Source organism: Theropithecus gelada, chromosome 5 (genome assembly GCF_003255815.1).
Source record: "Theropithecus gelada isolate Dixy chromosome 5, Tgel_1.0, whole genome shotgun sequence".
NCBI classification, from domain to species: domain Eukaryota; kingdom Metazoa; phylum Chordata; class Mammalia; order Primates; family Cercopithecidae; genus Theropithecus; species Theropithecus gelada.
In genome coordinates this window covers 156,133,240-156,153,854 of record NC_037672.1, presented here as the reverse complement: position 1 = coordinate 156,153,854, position 20,615 = coordinate 156,133,240, and the positions used below count along the sequence as shown (strand labels likewise).

The 20,615-nt window shown below is 36.8% G+C and overlaps 1 protein-coding gene across 1 annotated transcript in view; it reads right to left on the bottom strand.

The window, feature by feature from the left end:
- RAPGEF2 (Rap guanine nucleotide exchange factor 2) overlaps positions 1-20,615 on the bottom strand; it is a 260,165-nt gene that overhangs the window by 159,475 nt on the left and 80,075 nt on the right. The window contains exons 2-3 of the mRNA XM_025385707.1: positions 14,838-14,908; positions 7,936-7,992 (exon numbers count right to left, since the gene is read on the bottom strand). Coding sequence (XP_025241492.1) covers positions 7,936-7,992; positions 14,838-14,908 — 128 coding nt within the window. The remainder of the gene's footprint in view (positions 1-7,935; positions 7,993-14,837; positions 14,909-20,615) is intronic.

Here is a 20,615-nt window from a genome sequence, read left to right as displayed (position 1 = left end):
ACTATAATAGCTACTGCTGTTGGGCTGAACAGGATTTTCTATGAACAAAGTGTTCCACGGCTTCAAAAAAATACGTTCTAACAATGGCCACCTTCCAATACACAGATGGCTTTCCAGATACACAGTAATTTTAATCTTTTTCACAAATACATTACATCATTTTTCTTACTGGATTTATTACAGTTTAAAAATTATTTGTATATTTTCACTCCTCTCATGGAGCTCTGAGCTATAAGCTGATAGAAAAATGCTTCATTATTTATTTTTGTATAGCCAAATGGCACAAAGCAAGCTCACTAGATAAATTAATGCAACACAGCACAGTAAACAACCCTAACAATGATATCAAGTCAAAAGAAATATAAAGTGCATGTACCAAAATATGAAGTATACGCCAAATTTCAGGAGTCCTAACAAGAGTTAAGGGCTTTGGTATTTCCATTTTCCACTGTTGGAATACTGATACATTATTATAAAATGAGCTATATGTAAATATATCAATTATAAATTCCCACAATAAGAAAACAAATGACATTTTTAAAGTTGAGGGTAATTTTTATTCTATTTCTTAAAAGTTCTAAATTGTGAGGAAATTACTTCATTTATAATTAAAAACTCTGAAGAAAGAAAGCACCATTTTAAGATTTTCAAAAAAAAAATCCTTATTTTCTAATCAACAGCAATTCACTCACAAGGAATTGCAACCAACAAACAGGAAAAGTCAGTAAGATCAATAAGAACTCTGAAAACTGATGAAAATATTAAAGATATTTCATCTTTATACTGAAAATACAGGGGAGACAGCAGACATCCTTTTTTTTTTCAACTAGCAATGTAAACTACCAAAGAACCAATAAAGCCAGATATTCTATAGGCTCGTTAATATCATCATTTTTTTCATTATTTATTATTTTTATTATTGTTTTTGAGACAGGGTCTCACTGTCGCCCAGGCTGGAGTGCAGTGGTACACTCTTGGCTCACTGCAACCTCCACCTCCCAGGCTCAAGCGACCTTCCCACCTCATCCTCCCGAGTAGCACTGGGACCACAGGGGTGCACTGGAGTCCCAGCACTGGCTAAGTTTTGTATTTTTTTAGAGATGGGGTCGTGCCATTTTGCCCAGGCTGGTCTTGAACTCCTGGGCTCAAGTGATCCACCCACCTCAGCATCCCAAGGTGCTGGGATTACAGGCATGAGTCACTGTGCCTGGCACAATCTTAAATTTATGAAATTCATTTTTAAAATGAAAGGAAGGAATGAAACACTGGGAGTTATAAAGCTATTCAATAAACGATAAATGATAGGAAAAACACCAAACAAACTATATATAGATATATACAGAGAAAGATTACAATACATCAAATCGATGAGTCAGCTATACTGAGGGTAAAAAAATAGATCCAAGGGCTCAAGGAACAATTTATCACATTTAAAAGAATCTGAAAATTTGACTCCTTTGGAAACGACTACTGGGTTACGAAATTAATTTGCAAATGTGTCTTTTAGATTCATATGCTGCAATTTCATCTTCACAAGAAAACTGTTCCTCACCTAGCGTCACCTGGGTCTAGAAAAATTAAAGGTAACTTATACACACCCAGAGACAGAGTCAAATTCAAGGCTAAATCTGCCTAACTTCACTATAGGAGTCCCTACAGCAAGAAACCGCAACAACACTGCAAAACACTTGACAGCACCACTAACCCTCACATCAGAAAGGATATAAAAAGCAAGCTGTATTTTTCTCCTATACCTTACCCTAAACAGCTTTTATTCACTGAGCAGTTTCATAGAACATTGACACAAAGAATCCAACACCTGATGATGTGTAACCAGCCATTTTATTAGAAAGTTAGACCATAATGAAGGTCTTTATCTACAGATCAAAGGAGTTCCTTCTTTTGAATAGAGAATTGAAAATAAATAAATAAATAAATAAATAACCATCAGGAACAGACTAAATGCAAATTTCCATTGCAGGCATGAGAAGGCAAACCTGAAACATAAACATAGTCCCTACCCTCGTGAAGATTACAGATTAATTGTATTTTTAACAATGTTTTTATTTAAATACTCTTCTGTTCAACATAAAAATAAAACATTTTCATGTTAAAATAGTAATATAAAAATATCATTGTCAAGAAGCCTTAAAGGATCTCCATATGTATATGATGAAACAGTCTTTCTTAAGTATCTGTGTGGGCACGGGTGTGCGTGTGCCTGAATTCTCATACTTACATACAGGCGAGGTGGTTGAGCACCTGTGTCCTACAATTCCATGCAAAGGCTAAGTCTTTAAAGACGCCATTTTTTTCAAATACATTAAAAGCTTTGGTTTCACTTTTTTTGGGGGACGGCGGGGGGGACAGGGTCTCAGTTGCCCAGGCGTGATTTCAGCTCACTGCAAACTCTGCTGCTGGGGCTCAAGCAATTCTCGTGGCTCAGCCTCCCAAGTAGCTGGGATTACAGGCTCATGCCACCAAGCCAGGCTAATTTTTGTATTTTTAGTAGAGACGAGGTTTCACCATGTTGCCCAGGCTTGTCTCGAACTCCTGGCCTCAAGTGATCCGCCCGCCTCAGCCTCCCAAAGTGCTGGGATTACAGGTGCGAGCCACCACATCCAGCCACCATTTTCTTTATGTACACATATAAGCATAATAAAATTAGGACAGAAAAATACTCAAAATGGTGGTTACATCTTGCTGGGTAAAAACAGAAGAGGCCAGGCGCTGTGGCTCACACCTGTAATCCCAGCACTTTCGGAGGCCAAGGTGGGTGGATCACTTGAGGTCAGGAGTTTGAGATCAGTCTGGCCAATACGGCGAAACCCCAGCTCTACTAAAACTACAAAAATTAGCCAGGCGTGGTGGCACATGCCTGTAATTCCAGCTACTCGGGAGGCAGAGGCATGAGAATGGCTTAAACCAGTGAGGTGGAGGTTGCAGTGAGCCGAGATAGTGCCACTGCACTCCAGCCTGGGGAACAGAGCTAGACTGTCTGAAGAAAAAAATAATAATAATAAAGAAAGAAGATCTGCAGTATTTTGCTACCTGGGGTAGGGGTAGGGGGCTATAAAAATGATCTAAGTAGTAGATTAGTGCTTTTGTAATAATTTTAAAACAATTTACTGTGATGTAAAATAAAATAAAATCTTGGTCACATCAGGAAGGAAAAAAAATAGTGTAATAATTGGATATGAGTAAGAGAGGCAAAGGAGAAGCTTCAGGATGGAAGGCATCATAGCACACTTAGGGTCAGGCTTACGGTCTCAGAAATGGGGCAGGAAGAAGAGGCCGAAGATACAAACGAGAACAGAAATAACTCCATCATACAGGCAAAAAGACATCCCTTCCTCCTGGAGACAGGAGTGGGACAAGAGGTAAATGCAGATACAGATACATTAGGGTACTTGAGACCAGAAAGCAAACTTGAGGCAGAGTTAGCTGGAGGAGGTGTGGGAGAGCAGAAAGGCTACAGAGACAGATGAGCACCCTCCCAGAGCAGTGGGAACAGCTGTTGTGAAAACAGAAAGCCAAGTCAACAACTGCAAAGACTGCTAAAAGCAACAAGAGCTCAGCAGAGGCCTGCAGTTCTAAATTGCACATTTACAGATTTAAATGAAAATGCTTTAAAAGACCCAATAGGTCTCAATGCAGCTCTTTTATGGAGAACAATTTTCTCTCCTGGAATAGAGCGAGATAACCCCCTTACAAAGTGCTATGAAAACTCCTTTGGAAACCAAAGCATTCAGTCAGATGTATGTGGCAAACAGGCAATGAGGTGCACAGTTACACTTATCATGTGGGCGTGTGTGTGTGGACACTTAAACTTTTGCAGTGGTTGAATTTCTGATCCAAAGGTTTTGAGCACGTTAAATGTAATTATATATTAAACGGTATTTCCGTTTCACTTCACTATCTGTGAAGATGGCTGGCCTTAAGTAAAAACTAAAACAGATCAGTTTCCATACTGTACTATAAGACAGCCCTAGATTCGAATAATTTTTCCAGAGAACAAATTCCCAACTTCTTATTGGCGATATGCTGCAACTTTTACTCTCCGGTGTTTTTACACATATGTTTCTCATTTAAGATTAAATTCTTAAATAAAAACAAATACAAGTTAAGGTCCCTCCGGTGAGGAATTATCCACCTCAGTATTATCCACCTCAGTATTCCCGTAAAACAGCACAATACCTAATAGGGTAGATAATAAAGGAAAGGAAGGTAGAAATTACCTGATAGGCTTTTCCATTCTGTAAAGTTGAGCTAATTTTCTCTAACTTTCTAATGCAAACAAATAAAATTTGACTCTAAACGGGCAACTCTAAATTTTAAAAATGTAATCTTACCAGAATCACAATGTTCCCCCCCCCAACTCAATACAATTTAAAATGGTGTTTTTGTCATCTTGGTGGTTCATCTTAAAACAGTAACACCATCAGAGCTAAAGTATCACTACTATAATTCCTTCCTGACAAACATTTAAAGCGATAAAAAACTGGAAGACCAAAATGTAAATTATCAAACACTGATGAGAATGACAATGATGCTGGCACTAACGTGTTTGTGCACTTATTCTGAACACGCTGCTCTAAACAGTCTGTACAGATTACTGCATCTCACCCTCATGCCAATCCTGATGGGTAGGAACTTTTATTATCGGTTCCACATTATAGGTGAGAAAAACGAGGTAAAGGGGTGGATCAAGAGTATTATATTTACCTGGCGAAATTATGCAAACCATAAACTTAGCAGGCACCAGCACATAAACATAATAAGGAAAATGACTACTCTACTCATGTCTTGGTCATAAAACCAAAGCCTGAAAGCCTTTGATATTTCTGACTACACTGTGTTCTTCAAGCTCAAGGAAGAACAAGAACAAACAAGTCATTTCCCCACAACGTAATAACAACAGGTCCAAAAAAGAGGAGTACTATTATTAAGTTTATCGCAGATTTATATATAACACAAATACAATAATTTTTTAATTTTCAAAACCGAACTCACACAAATTGGTAAGAGCTGAAGCATCTCTGTTTAAGGATCATGGAAGAAAACAATTCAATTACATTTCATCACAAGATTGGTCAAACGCTAGAAATCTGATTATGTGAATCTACAATTAGTCTCTGAATTTTGGGTCTTATGAAATCATGATTTGTTGAATATCCAAAGACTTTTCACCACTTACTAACACTGTCACCTACTTCTAACTAGTCAAATGTGGGCAGGTTCCACAATCAACTCTACAAAGTGGAATGCATTCAAATTTAAGGCTACCTAAAATATGGCTTTGCATTATCAGCATAGCTCACATGCACTGTCTAAACCTCTAAACCTACTCAAAAAAAAAAAAAAAAGAAAAAAAAGGTAGGTTTGAAGACACTGTAATCTACCTTTGATTTAAACAAGTAAGCAATAATAATTGTTAGGCAGTCATAATGTAGCTGCTGGTGGGTTTCAGTTACCACTTTAGGAGAACAGGTTGGGGCAGGGAGAGTGTGTGTTTACCCCACCATGTACATAAGCATTATTTTATGGTGACAAGACATGAAACGAGCCAGAAAAGGAGCTATGGCTGCAGAATCACAATGTCTGGGCTCAAATCTTTGTCCCACGTTAGGCAGTGGGAGCTTGCGTAAGTTCTTTATCGTCTCAAAGCCTCAGTTTGTCCATGTGTAAAGCTGGGATAATGATAACAAGTACCTCACAAGATACCCATGAAGAGTAAGTAAATGAATGCATATAAATCACATATCAGGGACACGGGACATAGGAAGTGCTTGTGAAATGTCAGCTATCACCTCATCATCATTGATACTATCCAAACTGTGTTTCAGAGGAAGACAAAATATTAGAAAGCTGATGCTTACTGCCACTAGACTGCTTTGATAAATGCCAATAATAGAATTCAAATATCTCTATCCCTGTTATTTTATACCCATTCCACTGATAACTTTTTATTGCTCCCAAAATAATACTTTATTCACATCTTCATTTCTTCTGGAAGAATTATGTTAAGAGCACTTGCCTCTTGTTAATTTTCTCATTATCAAATATGTCTTGGTTATTTATGACTCTATATTTGGTGTAGGTTCCAGATGAATATTTATTATTATCTGCTGAACAGCTAACAGGTCCTAGGTGTCATAGTTTCATATGTTGCAACCTCAGAATCATCCTAGATTCTATCTACCTGTATCATCTTCTAAAATCCATCATCCCTGACTGCTCCATTCCCTCAGTCTTTGCCTCAGTTCAAATACTTAACCACCTCAGATGGCTATAACTGTCTCCTTACTGACCTCTTTGTCCAGACACTCAATCTATCTAACTCACCCTTCGTATTTTCATACAACCACAGGTATTATCTTTGAGGGAACAGGTAGACAGGTAGGGTTGGGAGACATGTGATCACATCATTTTGCTGCCTGAAAATCAGCCTCCAAGCTACTATTAAAAGAGGCTTAAAGAAAATCAACAATCACAATGAATAAACTTTAGATTTAGATTCAAACAAGCTGTAAAAAAAAATTTGAGACAAAAACTTTGAATATTTTCATGATATTAAAGTGTTATTTTTAAAGACTTGATAATCTTGTGTTTAAGGTTTTTTAAAGTCACTATCTTTTAGAGATACATATCATAATAATTATGGAATTTACTTCAAAATCATCCAGTTGGAGCTGGGAGGGGAGAGTCAGAAATGAAACACAATTGGCCATGGGTTCGCCATGTTGGACAATGAGTATTTGTGGGTCTGTGATACCCCTGTGTCAAATATTGTATCTGTAATTTTCCATAACATGTTATTCAGGAGGGAAAAAAGTATCCTGAAGAATCCAGATTGTTTTCTGAACAACACGTTCTTCACCAAGTATGACTGCAGACTGCGTCTTCTCTTGACTTACCACCCCGACCCACGCCACAGGCCAGTCACACTAAACTTGCCATGATGTTCAAAACATCAGGCCGGGCCCCTTCACCTCTCTGCATCCTGGCACATACTGTTCCTTCTGCCTAAGAAGTCTCTGCAGCCTCCTGGACACACCTTTGAGATCTGGTTCCACAACCGCTTCGCTGAGGCTCTCCTCATTTCCTTCATGCGCTCCCCCTTGCACTTCTTCCACCCTTGGAACATAGCTACATTCTCACAATTACTTTGCTTTGTTGGTTTCTGTTGTTGTTGTTTTCCTTGTATTCTATTTCTACCTCTCTCAACAGATAATGAACTCCTTAAGGGCAGAAGTGTGACTTATTTATTTCAATAAATATTCCCTATAAGTCTAGAAGGTACTAATTTTTAAATAAATGCTTGGAAAAACAGTCATGAGAACAACAGTCATGGCAAACATAATTTAAACAAAATAACGTCTACTAAATCATAATTTATGTTAATATGCGAATATTTATCTACTACATATTCTTTAAGAATAGGCTGTCTTTTCTGAAGGAATATGCTGCACATCTTGAAAGGAATATTAATATTATCTAAAGATGAAATTATACCCAAAGACAGGGGGGCAGCTTATTTCCCTGTTTCTGAAAGAAGGATAAACTAAAATACGGCCTTTATGCTATCTTCACATTTCATCTGGTGTGCCTGTGGGAATATATGTTTTGTTCCGTTAGAAAAACTGTATACTATTTCTTATTTCATAATAAAAATGTCAAAATACTCTACACTATGAAATAGTATCTTTGACCCACATGTGAGAGATACAAATATAGACATAAATGTGAACTTATCAGGAAAGAACTGTAAACTTTTATTTTATGACAGGAAACAGATAAAATGTTTCCCATTTCTCAACTAAGAAAAATAAGTTAGTGCTGACTTAGCCAGCTGTTACTAATACTCCTTTGATTCTTTAAGAAAATTTAGTCACTGGATTAGACACATCGTACAAACAAAAAGGAAACACCTACTAGTATAAAACTTCATTTGCTTCGTGTCTCTCATATCTCACAGTTTCACACATTAACCTGTAAAAGAGATAAAAACACGAGTTCAACATCTGTCACTAAAAAACAGACTGGTATTTTAAATCCTTAAATGAGACATATAGTCTAGAAAGTTGATTATTTTATATGGTTAGTCACAATCATTTATTAGCCTCAAGATGAATATTTTTAATACCTAGGTTAACAAAATTACATTACATTACATCTGGTAAAAATATGCTAGAAAAGAAAATATCTAATACGATGTCAACTTCACTGTGTTTATTTTACGGGGGAGAACACTGTGTGTATTTTATATTTTGTAAATGGCATGTGGACAAATTAATGTTCCCCAAGATAAATAAAAAATGAGAAGGAACCTAAAAGTTAAAAGGAAAACTTATTGATTTTAAAAGTGATAACAACATTCACGGCTCAACAAGAATGTTACTCAACAGTATAGAATTTAAGATAAAAGTAGGCTCTAATTAACTTGATATTTTTATGACCACTAACTGGAGGCTTTAGAACTTTAAAGATTTCTTACTTCAGCTGATTCATCCCAGAGTTTTTGAAAAAATTACTAAACTATAAAAATTATGAAAAACATGAATAATTTTTAAATATTCAAAATTACCCTGAGAATAGCATCTTCAAGAAGCATCCTATTATTTTAAGTGAATTACATTTTTCCCAAAATACAAAAATGCAAATCAGAGAATTACTATTCCATCTTATGAAGGAACTAGAAATAGAAAACGCTGGCTATTAAAAGTGTTTATTTTGGCCGGGCGCGGTGGCTCAAGCCTGTAATCCCAGCACTTTGGGAGGCCGAGACGGGCGGATCACGAGGTCAGGAGATCGAGACCATTCTGGCTAACACAGTCAAACCCCGTCTCTACTAAAAATACAAAAACTTAGCCGGGCGAGGTGGCGGCGCCTGTAGTCCCCGCTACTCGGGAGGCTGAGGCAGGAGAATGGCGTGAACCTGGGAGGCGGAGCTTGCAGTGAGCTGAGATCCGGCCACTGCACTCCAGCCTGGGTGACAGAGCACGACTCCGTCTCAAAAAAAAAAAAAAAAGTGTTTATTTCAATAGCACCTCCATTTTGGTCAGTCGGGCTACTATTCTCCAACCTGTGAAACCCTAGAATCAACCCACATCCATCTTTCTTTCCTCGGTTTGCTAAATCAAAGAAACAGCTCTCTTGGGTACTTTTTCCCCTTGTTCTTCGCATTCCCACCACCGTACTTTAGAGGATTGAATTTTAACTTCAATCCCCTCCTGGAAACAATGCAGCTGATTCTCACTTAACTCCAGGAGGCAGCAGTGAGTCTTGAATACATCTTACTAAGCATACATTCCTCTTCAGTGGGTTGAATAACAATTTTTCATAGGAAAAGATGATAGCCAAAAGCGTTAAGTCTAAAAATATCTGGTCTTAAATTAGACAATAGGCTCTGCCTTGTTTCCTGTTGGAAGAGAAGGATTCTTGCCTGGGCCTCTTTACTTCCGCCCGAAATCTAGTTCCTGCTTCCATGGAAGACCCTGCGCTCCTGTGTAAGACCCTGTGCTCCTGCAAGCTTACCTCCTTCTCCATGTTCCTCTCTACTGAATCACATCCACTAATATGTAAGCATAACTCAATATATCACCTATCTTGTGGGCGGAACTCCTCTCTTGACCTCACATCTCTTTCCAGCTACTATCTATATTTTGCTTTTTTCCCCATCACAGAAAACCTTTTAGAGTTGTCTATATATATATATATATATTTTTTTTTTTTTTGAGATGGAGTCTCACTCCGTCACCAGGCTGGAGTGCTGTGGGGCAATCTTGGCTCACTGCAACCTCTGCCTCCTGGGTTCAAGGGATTCTCCTGCCTCAGCCTCCCAAGTAGCTGGGACTAACGCTGCGTGCCACCAGGCCCAGCTAATTTTTGTATTTTTAGTAGAGACGGGGTTTCCCCATGTTGGTCAGTATGGTCTGGATCTTTTGACCTCGTGATCCGCCCACCTCGGCCTCCCAAGTGCTGGGATTACAGGCGTGAGCCACTGCGCCCGGCCTGAGTTGTCTATATATTCTATCTCCATTTTCTCACCATTTTCCTCACTCCTCCATCATCTGGTCCCCAAAACTCCAAAGAAAAAGCTCTAAAAATTATCAGCAAACACCTTGTTATCGGAATCCTACCTGTCCTGAGCAATTCCACTACTCTGCAATATTTGATTACTCCTTTTTCCTTACAGCATCATCTCCTTTCAGCTCCCTGTCCTTGGTCTTCTGCTTTTCCAGCTTCACTTACTAGTCATTTTCTTTCTGTCTCTTTTGGATGCTACCCAACTTCATCCTCTACCTGACTTCTAAATGTTGTCATCTCCAGGGTCCTGTCCTTAGTCCTCTTCTCTACACCCACGTAATCTCATCCAGTTCATGATTTTAATCTATACACTGATGACTTCCAAAGCAATGCCCCAGACCTAATCCCTCATCACGGCAGCCACTCATCTAAATGCCTACTCAGTGTTGCCACTTGAATATGTAACAGCCACCTCATGCTTACAACGTCCAAGACAGAATATGAATTTCTCCCCCAAAATCTGCTTTCCCAGAGTTAGTACCCTGACATGGTTTGGCCATGGTATCTCCACCCAAATCTCATCTTGAATTGCAGTTCCCATAATCCCCCCATCATGGGAGGGATCAGTGGTGATAACTGAATCACGGGGGCGGTCCCCCCCAATCCTGTTCTGGTGTTAGTGAGTTCTCAAAGATCTGATGGTTTTATAAGGGGCTTCCCCCTTCGCTGGGCACTCATTCTTCTCTCTCCTGCCACCTTGTGAAAAAAGATGTGTTTGCTTCCCCTTCTGCCACGATTGTAAATTTTCTGAGGCCTCCCCAGCCATGCGGAACTGTGAGTCAGTTAAACTTCTTTCCTTTATAAATTACCCAGTCTCGGATATGGCCTTATAGCAGAGAACAGACTAATATAGTAACAACCTTAGAGTCATCATTCCTGACTCCTCTCTTTTCTTCACATACATCTTTCTGCCATCACCTGTTTCCAAAATGCATCCTCCACAACTGACCAAATTCACCATCTCCCCTGTTAAATCCAGCATGAGCTATCATTATCCCACCATTATCCCTTACCAAGACCTTGACAAGTACAGACTTCTACCTCTACCTTTACATACCTATTGTCCATTCCCCACAAACTTTCCAGAGAGATATTTCCAAACACTAAATCAGATGATCTCACAGCTCTACTCTTAATCTCCACAACCTCTCAAAGAAAATCCAAACTCCTATGCTATTTGCTGTACTTCTATACTATGCTATATTTTACTTACTTACTGTACCTTACTATATCGTGGCCCCTGCCTTCCCTTGCACCAAGCCTGTGCCCACGACAGAGCATCTGAGGCACCTCTACAATGAAGAAATCTTCACAGGCTGTCCTGACTCTAATATCACCTCCTTTTGACTCCAAAGCCAGCAGCCCAGCACCCATCCTTATCATGTCCAACATACTAAATAAAGTAACACTGATCCATATCTCCATCTTTTCTGCTCCACTGGGAACCTCAGTTCCGTGATGTCAGGGGTTTGATTTACTTCATTGCAGTATCTCCAGAGCCTACATCAATATCGAGTACATAGTAAGTATACAATCAATCAATAATTGTTTATAAAATAAATAAATTTAAACAGTGCTATCAGAAAGTCATGATAAAATATCTTATATGAACATGTCATAAATGAAGGAATCAAGTACCAAAATGCTTTTTGTCTTTAAACATTGTTAGGCAATGTTTTAGTAAAAGCAAACTGACCTTCCCTGAATTCCTAATGAGTATAATAACCATACTTCAGTTACTACTCAATGATCTAACGGTGCCTATATAGTAACAATTACACTCATCCATGATGCTGCAGAAAATATATATTCTATTTTAGCAGGCTCTTGTTTCCAAAACTAAGTAGCCCCAATTACTCTATTTTTTTAAAACAGATTTTTGGTCTCTGCTCCCAATTACAGCATTCTTTTCCCCACTGGCAAATATGCTGCTTCTTGTCTATATAAACTAAAGGGATAAAACACTAGAAAAACAGTTAAAATGATGTTGAAGAAACACAGTTTTTAGCAAAGCTCTGAAAAACTTTTACATTGCACAAAGTGTGTGATCTTACAGCAACGCAGTCACGTCTATTTTAACTGCTCTGTAACAATGCAGGGAGCCGAAGCTTTCAAATAAATAAAAGCCACTTCCACTCCCCCACGAGAGAACACAAATGTTGCTGCTCTACTGCTCGATACTTAACAGACTGAAAATCTTGATTATGAGCACTTTTTTTCTAAAACTGGAAAACTGTATCATGTGGAAGTCTTAACTGACTGCTCTCTATTAATCCCACAGTATAAAATTAAAGGAAAATAATTTACCTAATGGAGACATGTTCTTCCCAGAAATTGTAGTATTATAAAGCAGTTTATCTAAGTTGTTGGGTTTATCTGTACCTCTATTTTTGTTATTATGTATGTGGTATCCTGACCTCGTTCTAAAAAAGAGCTTAAATTAGTTTAAGCTGATGTTTTCCATTAATGTGACTTCAACACAAGCCTAAGATAAACATCTTACAGGCCCACCCTGTAGGTTCATGCCAACAAACACATCTGTGTAGGCTCCAAAATAGACATTGTAAGGTGTAAATAGACTCAACTATACCCTTGAACTTATTATTTATAACCAAAAATTACTTCTGCAGCTGCAGAAAGTTGACAGGTCTGAAACTGGCTGGAAACTGGGTGTATGGAACTTCATTAGTATTTTTATACTTTTTCTTTTTTCTTTTTTTCTTTTTTTTTTTGAGATGGAGTCTCACTCTGCTGCCCAGGCTGGAGTGCGGTAGTGCGATCTCTGCTCACTGCAAGCTCCACCTCCCAGGTTCAAGCGACTCTCCTGCCTCAGCTTCCAGAGTAGCTGGAATTGTAAGCATTTGCCAACACACCGCGCTAATTTTTGTATTTTTAGTAGAGATGGGGTTTCACCATGTTGGCCAGGCTAGTCTTGAACTCCTGACCTCAAGTGATCCACCCACCTTGGCCACCCAAAGAGCTGGGACTACAGGCATGAGCCACCACGCCCAGCCTATTTATACATTTGTCATCCAGAAAATTTCTCTTAAGTATAAAAAATCCTTTTTCTAATTGCACAGAATTCCTATTATCTAAATCATTTTATAACCACACATACTATAAAATACATTATATAATCAATATATCTAAATATTAGGTGTGTGTGGTTTTATGTGCACAGTGGGAATGTGACATTTGTATTTACATATTAATTAGCTGCATTTGCATTTATGAATTAACGACATGCAATTAAATAAACAATTGTTACTGCAATTTTTTCTTAGCAAAGTTGTCATCACAAAACAGAAACTGTAAGTTGCACACGTTAAAAATTATTCTTGTTCTAATTTGAGCCATCTTCTAAAATCCCAGTGGTTTTGCCCTTCCTAATAAAACTTGACTTAATTTTTAAACACTTAATCTACAATCTACTTTAATTTAAATGATTTTCATTAAAAATTTAATTTTAGAAGTACTCAATCCTCTTGATATTCTTTTCAATTAACAACTAAATATGGGTTGACACGCTCACAAATTAATTAGTGTTGAAAGAGTAAAGGGGAAATACATGGAAAAAGCATTCCTTTCATAATTAAAACCTGCTGGCATCAGAAATAGCTAGACCTGGAAGAAACAAGACTTTCCCATTATGTCCTAGTTGGTGTTTATATATTATCCATCTTCCTAAGGTCCTTTATTTTATATCCCACTTAAGGTAAAATCATTTTTGTTCTTTAATAGGAAGCCCAGATAAACATAAATACAACTGCTGTATTACTGTACAACAGAAGTAATGAGATTTCTATATGGGCAGATCTCATAAAAACAAATATGGTATAAACTGTGCTTCTCTGAAAGGCAGTCTACTTAATGCAATAAAATATTCAAAGATCCAGAACATACTAAAATAATGGACCTAATCATTCTTTAAATGATTAATTTAAAAGGTTCTGGTTTCTAATAAATCTGAATGCTAAGTAGTAGGTTTTTAATTTGCCAAGATGGCAAATGTTGCCCCTATTGATATTTTCACCAAGTGGCATTTACTACATTTGGTGAGAGGTGAAAGAGGAAGGGAGGGAAATGGAGGGGGATGGGGAGAGAGAAAGACAGAAGAGAGGGGGAGGAGGAAGAAGAGAGAAAGAGAGAGACAGAGACAAACACTGGGGTGGAAATGGAAAAATATTACTATGACAGAAATGTCAAAATATTATTCTTTTATTGGATACAATTGAATTCAACTTTGTAAAAGTAAAATTTAAGCTGTATAAGTTTGACTGTACATACTGTTTAAGTATATATTATTAGTGTAAGTTTAAGCTCCTTAGTATAGAAGCTAGATGAAGCAGAGTTTTCACGAATAAGATTTCTTTAAGCCTACTTGTTGACTACAGTAAGTAATCTATAAAATTCTAGCATTCTAGGTAGGAGAAATAAGTCCCAGTGTTTTATAACACTATAGGGTAACTATCATTAACAACAATTTGTGGTGTATTTTCAAATAGCTCAAAGAGTGGATTTCAAATGCTCTAACACAAAGAAATGATAAATGTTTGAAGTGATGGACATGCTAATAATCCTCATTTGATCACAACACATTGTATACATATATGAAAATATCAATGTACCCCATAAATATATACAATTATTGTGTCAAGAATAATAAAAGTAAAAAATTAAAATGTTCAATTGTTACATGCTTCAAATTTTTAGCATTCTATGATTAACTTAATATTAAAATGACATACCTAAGTTGATGCTCCCTCAAGTTTGACAAGGCTTCCATACCATGTAAATAGGAATATACTATTTCCAGATCCTGTGTCAAAGAAAAGGATAGAAATTATTAGACTTGTCAGGAAAGGGGGTTTCTAAAATAAGTCACTATATCTACAAACTGAATTAAACTATGGATAGCTTTTTAAAAAATACATGTTTTCTTAAGACATTAAAAATAAACATTATTAAAAGCTCAATTGTACAAATGTCCATTACAACTGCTTCCGGGATATGCATAAAACCTACTAAAATATAAAATAATATGACAAACTTATAAAAATAAATTCCTCATAAATCGTTCTTTATCACCTGTTTCTGTCTTTTACATCAAAATAGCAAGTACAAAGTTTTAATTTCAAAGTACATTTGTCAATACCATAGTTAAATCAAATTATTTTCTTAGTTAATATAAAATGAATGCTTGTTATTGCCTGGTTACACTTAAAAATTGATATAAATTCAATTTTTTTCAATTCTTACCAAAATTACATCTTATAGAGATATTTAAGTTTAAATATTTTCTTTTAAAAAAGAAAACATGCCTTGTTTTTCCAGATCACACTGCAGTAAACAGGAAAAAAAAATGACTCAAATTTATTTATGAAAGTTCAGAAGAGGTAAAAACTCAAAGTCCTGTTTATATTCATATGTGACAAGCCAGAAAGGATTTAGTATTTTAAGACTCTAATAATATCTAGGAGTCTAGGATTACACACAGTTTCTGCCATCAAGAATATGAGGGATATTTACTCCTTTCCGAAATCTTAGACAAAATCTACAACAAATCTAAGAAATTTGTAAAATAATCCTCTCCTTTTCAAAGTGTTAACAGCTTTATTTACTAATAATAATTCACATACTATAAAACGTATCCTTTTAAAGTGAACAATTCAGTGGTTTCGTTGTACAATCCATCATCACTAATTTTAGAACATTTTCACCATCCCAAAAAAACAACCCCATACTCATTAGCAGTCATTCTCCATCCCCCTTACTCCAAGCTCCTGACAACCACTAAACTACTTTCTGTTTCTATGGGTTTGCCTATTCCAGACATTTCATGTAAATGAAATCCCACAGTGGAATATATGATCTTTGGGGACAGCTTCTTTGACTTAGCACAATGTTTTCAAGGTTCATCCATGTTTTAGCATGTATCAGTACTTTTCTTTTTATTGCCAAATATTCTTTCATTGTACATACATACTACACTTTGTTTGCCCATTTATCAATTGATGGACATTTACGATCTTCCCTCTTTTTGGCTCATAGTTTCACCTATGAGTGAAACTGCTGATTCACATTATAACTCTGTGTTTGACTCTTTAAGGACCCGCCAAGCTGCTTTCCTATGTCACTGTAACCATTTTATAATCCCAGAGGCAATGTATGAGGATTCCAAGCTCTCTACATCCTTACCAACACTTGTTATTGTCTCTCTTTTTATTTTAATCATCTTACTGAGTGTGTAATAGTATTGACTTGCATTTCCCCAATGATTAAGGATGTTGAGCATCTTTTCATGTGCTTTTTTGTCCATTTATATAAATTCTTGGATAAGTGTCTATTCAAATTCTTTGTTCATATTTTAATTGGTTTATCTGCCTTTTTATCATTAAATTGTAAGAGTCCTTTATACACTCTGGATAGAAGGTCCTTATTCAAATGTGTAATTTGTAAATATGTTCTCCCATTCCATGGACCATCTTTTTTACTTTCTTGATGGTGTCCTTTGAAGCACACAATTTTAATTTTGAAGTTCAATTTATTTTCTTTTGTTGCATGAGCTTTTAGAGTAATATTTAAGAAACCATTACCTAATCCAAGATCCCAATGATTTACTCCTGTATTTTCTTCTAAAAGTTGTATGGTTTTAGCTCTTACATTTAGGCCTATGATCCATTTTAATTTTTGTATACACTGTGAAGTAGGGGTCCAACATTATTTTCACATGTGCGTATCAGTTATCCTGGAACCCTCTGTTGAAAAGACTATTCTTTACCACATTGAACTGTAATGGTATGCTTATTGAAAAATCAATAGACCATAAACAAAAGGGTTTAATTTCTGGACTCTCAATTCTACTCCACTGGTTTGTCTATCCTTATGCCTCTACCACGCTGTCTGGAGTAGGCAGCTTTGGTAGTTAAGTTTTGAAATTGCGAATTTTCAGTGTTCCAGCCTTGTTCTACCCTTTCAACAACAGGTTTTACTGGCTCTTTTAGGTGCCTTGCATTTTCAATCCTAATTTTTTTGATTAGCTTGTCAGTATATGCAAATGAGCCAGCTGGGATTTTAGTCGGGTTGCATTGAATCTGCAGACCAATTTGAGTAGTATTGCCATCTTAAAAATTCAAGTCTCCTGATCTATAACATGTGATGTCTATACATTTATTTAGGTTTTCTGTGATTTCTTTTAACATTGTTTTTGTACTTTTCAGTGTACAGACCATACTCTCTTGGTTCAATTTTAATCCTTTTAATTAAGAAAAAAAACTTTTTGTAGGCTGAGAACACTTAGGAACAATTAGAACCGTGTGAGAAACTGAATCTTATAAAAGGACGTAGATGACAATAATTCACAGAACAACTAGATAAGGAATTAGAAACCTTTTAAAGAAAGTACTAAGGCCGGGCATGGTGGCTCACGCCTGTAATCCCAGTATTTTGGGAAGCCGAGGTACACAGACCATTTAACGTTAGGAGTTCGAGACCAGCCTGGCTAACATGGTGAAACCCCATCTCTACTGAAAATACAAAAATTTGCTGGGTGTGGTGGCATATGCCTGTAATCCCAGCTACTTGGGAGGCTAAAGCAGAAGAATCACTTGAACTCAGGAGAAGGAGGTTGCAGTGAGTGAGAATGCACCACTGCACTCCTGCCTTGGCAACAGAGTGAGACCCTGTCTCAAAAAAAAAAAAAAAAAAAAAAAAAAAAAACAAGAAGAAAAGAAAATACTAGGAAGCTTTTTAGTCTAAAATGTTTTAGACTATTTTAGTCCTTAAAACAATGTTATGGTATGTTAAGACATGATTTATAATTTTAAGTCATTCCAATTTAAAATTTATCAATATTAGAAACTTAAAATGTCACCCTCATATAGACAACTTTCAAATAAACTGATGGCCTCTCATTTTATCCATCTATACTCTGATAAATAATTTCCAAGAAGCCTTTTAAAAGTTATTTAAAGACTGAAATGTAAAAATAGGTCCCATAAGTTCAATAACAATAAGAAAACTAAAACAAAATTGTTTCCTCTATCCAGTTCACGAAGTGTACATTCCTAAATCTAATAAACCCCTTCTTTAGAAAAGCAATCAGGCTCCAATCATAATGTTCTATTTGCATTCAAGGAAAGCCAGTAAAAATGTCCTAATGAAACATTTGTAATAAAAGATCCTTCTGGATAATCCTAAAGTTCACCATTCTAGTTTAAATATTATGAATTTGTATGTTACTTTTCTGGATAATCCTAAAGTTCACCATTCTAGTTTAAATATTATGAATTTGTATGTTACTTGAAGTCGTCAAATAGTACAGAATGACTGTCTTCCTGGCCGGGCATGGTGGCTCACACCTGTAATCCCACCACTTTGGGAAGCCAAGGCGGGTGGATGACCTGAGGTCAGGAGTTCAAGACCATTCTGGCCAACACGGTGAAATCCCGTCTCTACTAAAAATACAAAAAATTAGCCAGGCGTGGTGATGCACGCCTGTAGTTCCCAGCTACTCAGGAGGCCAAGGCAGGGGAATCGCTTGAACCCGGGAGGCGGAGACTGCAGTAGGCTGAGATTGTGCCACTGCACTCCAGCCTGGCAACAGAGCGAGACTCCATCTCAAGAAAAAAAAGACTGTCTTCCCATTTCTGAGGAGCTTATATTCTGACTCTTATATTAAAGTCTTACATTGTTTTCACTAAATTACCTGTCAACCTGTTACAATCTGCCAAAGGCCTAAAACTGATTTTATCTAAGCAAAAAGACTATTTGCATTCATTTAACTATCAAGAATAAACAAATTCACACTGACTAAAAACGTGTATTTGGAAAAGTATTAGAAAGAAATAAAATTTTTAAAAGCTATTTCTGGAAAGGACGGCGAAGTCTAAGAAACACAGTAGAAGCAAGAATTTGGAAGCCTCAAGACAGAATCAAAGAACAGCCTTAAGGCCTTAAAATAGAACAAAAGACCTTGAAATAATCAAGTTTCTACTTCAACTAACCCAAGAAAAATCAAAGATAAAAAGCTAGCTCACTGATCAAGTAGCACTTTATTAATCTGTTGCTTTTCAACATTATGGAGTTTCATAGTTGTATAAGGGCCATGCTCTTATGTCATACATATTATGTTAGTGTGATATACATGGATTTAACAATTTTGAGTATGAATGTATACTTTGAATAACCATTATTTCTTTATCTTAATTATAGCATACAAATTAAATAAGATTGTTGATTAGTTAATAAAAATGTAAAGAATGGAATATTATCACCTATAATTCACTGACATAAATGAACAAATCAGGAAGTCGTTCCTGAGCCTGTATCATAAACCTGGGAGACCGACATTACACCTTACTGCATGAACAGTCTTAAAAAACAGTTTCTCTGCCTATATGTACCTGCATAAATAAAACATTCATATCTCATATAATCATGATTTTTTAGGGGGTACTTTCGAATGTGTCACTATTCAAGCAATATACAACCAGAAAACCCTGTGTAGTAACTGCTTCGTTTTGTATTTTATATATCAAACCAGACTATAAACTTCTTAAATGAATTCAATTACATTCAGAGTTCCTTCTATTGCTCTTACAGTACATCATCCCACAAGAAACTTGTTTTAAACTTGTTTTAAATGGTCTGTGCCACAAGGAGCCTATAAACTGGGGGAAAAGACTACATGATTCCACTATTATAGACGCAATAGAGGGCTTTACACATAGACTCTATGTAAACTTGAGACTTCTTAGTTATATTAACAGGAGTGGCAGGCAACCCATAAGTAATGTTTCACTACGTAATATGAATTTGACCAACATGGATTTTGGCATGTAGGAAAAAACAGAGAAATTATGGCAAAGATATCAAGAAATCTCTGCTCTCAGACCCGGAAAAATGAAAGAAAGTTGACTAGAGATAAGCAAAAGACATGCAAACCGAAGGAAGGAGGAATCTGTGTTTAAGCTTTTCTTAAATCAGGAGGTCAGCAGCCAAATATTAGTTACCACAGATCGCATAAACAACAAAAAACAAAAAGGAAAACAAGTTTTCTTGTCCTTTCCTAAAAGCAAGCGGGACTAAGCAATGTCTTGAAATAGGCACACATTGCCTTTCATTTCTAATCTTCCTATCAACTTTTTCTACCTTCTCACCAGGTGTCAAGAGACCTCACATTACCCAAGCCCCATATCGGCTCACTATGCCCTGGTCTAAGAATTAAAGGCAGGCAATCTGAACACAATCAGTAGGAACCCTTAAAACTTGTACAAGAACTGTCTGTCGGCATTTGTACTTCCATAGTCCACCAAACAAATCTCCAAGTGGTATGAGATTTCAGGCAGCACAACCAAGAGAAATGAAATCTACCAGGAGTGTAAGGGAGGAGATTTGGCGCATGAAAGGCCACTGCAAAACAATCCAGCTCTGCCCTGCCCAGGAGCTACCCCCACTCCTTTCCTGCCCGAGTGGTCACTCCTATTTCTCCTCCTTCACTTCTCCCACAGAAGTTTCAACCTTTA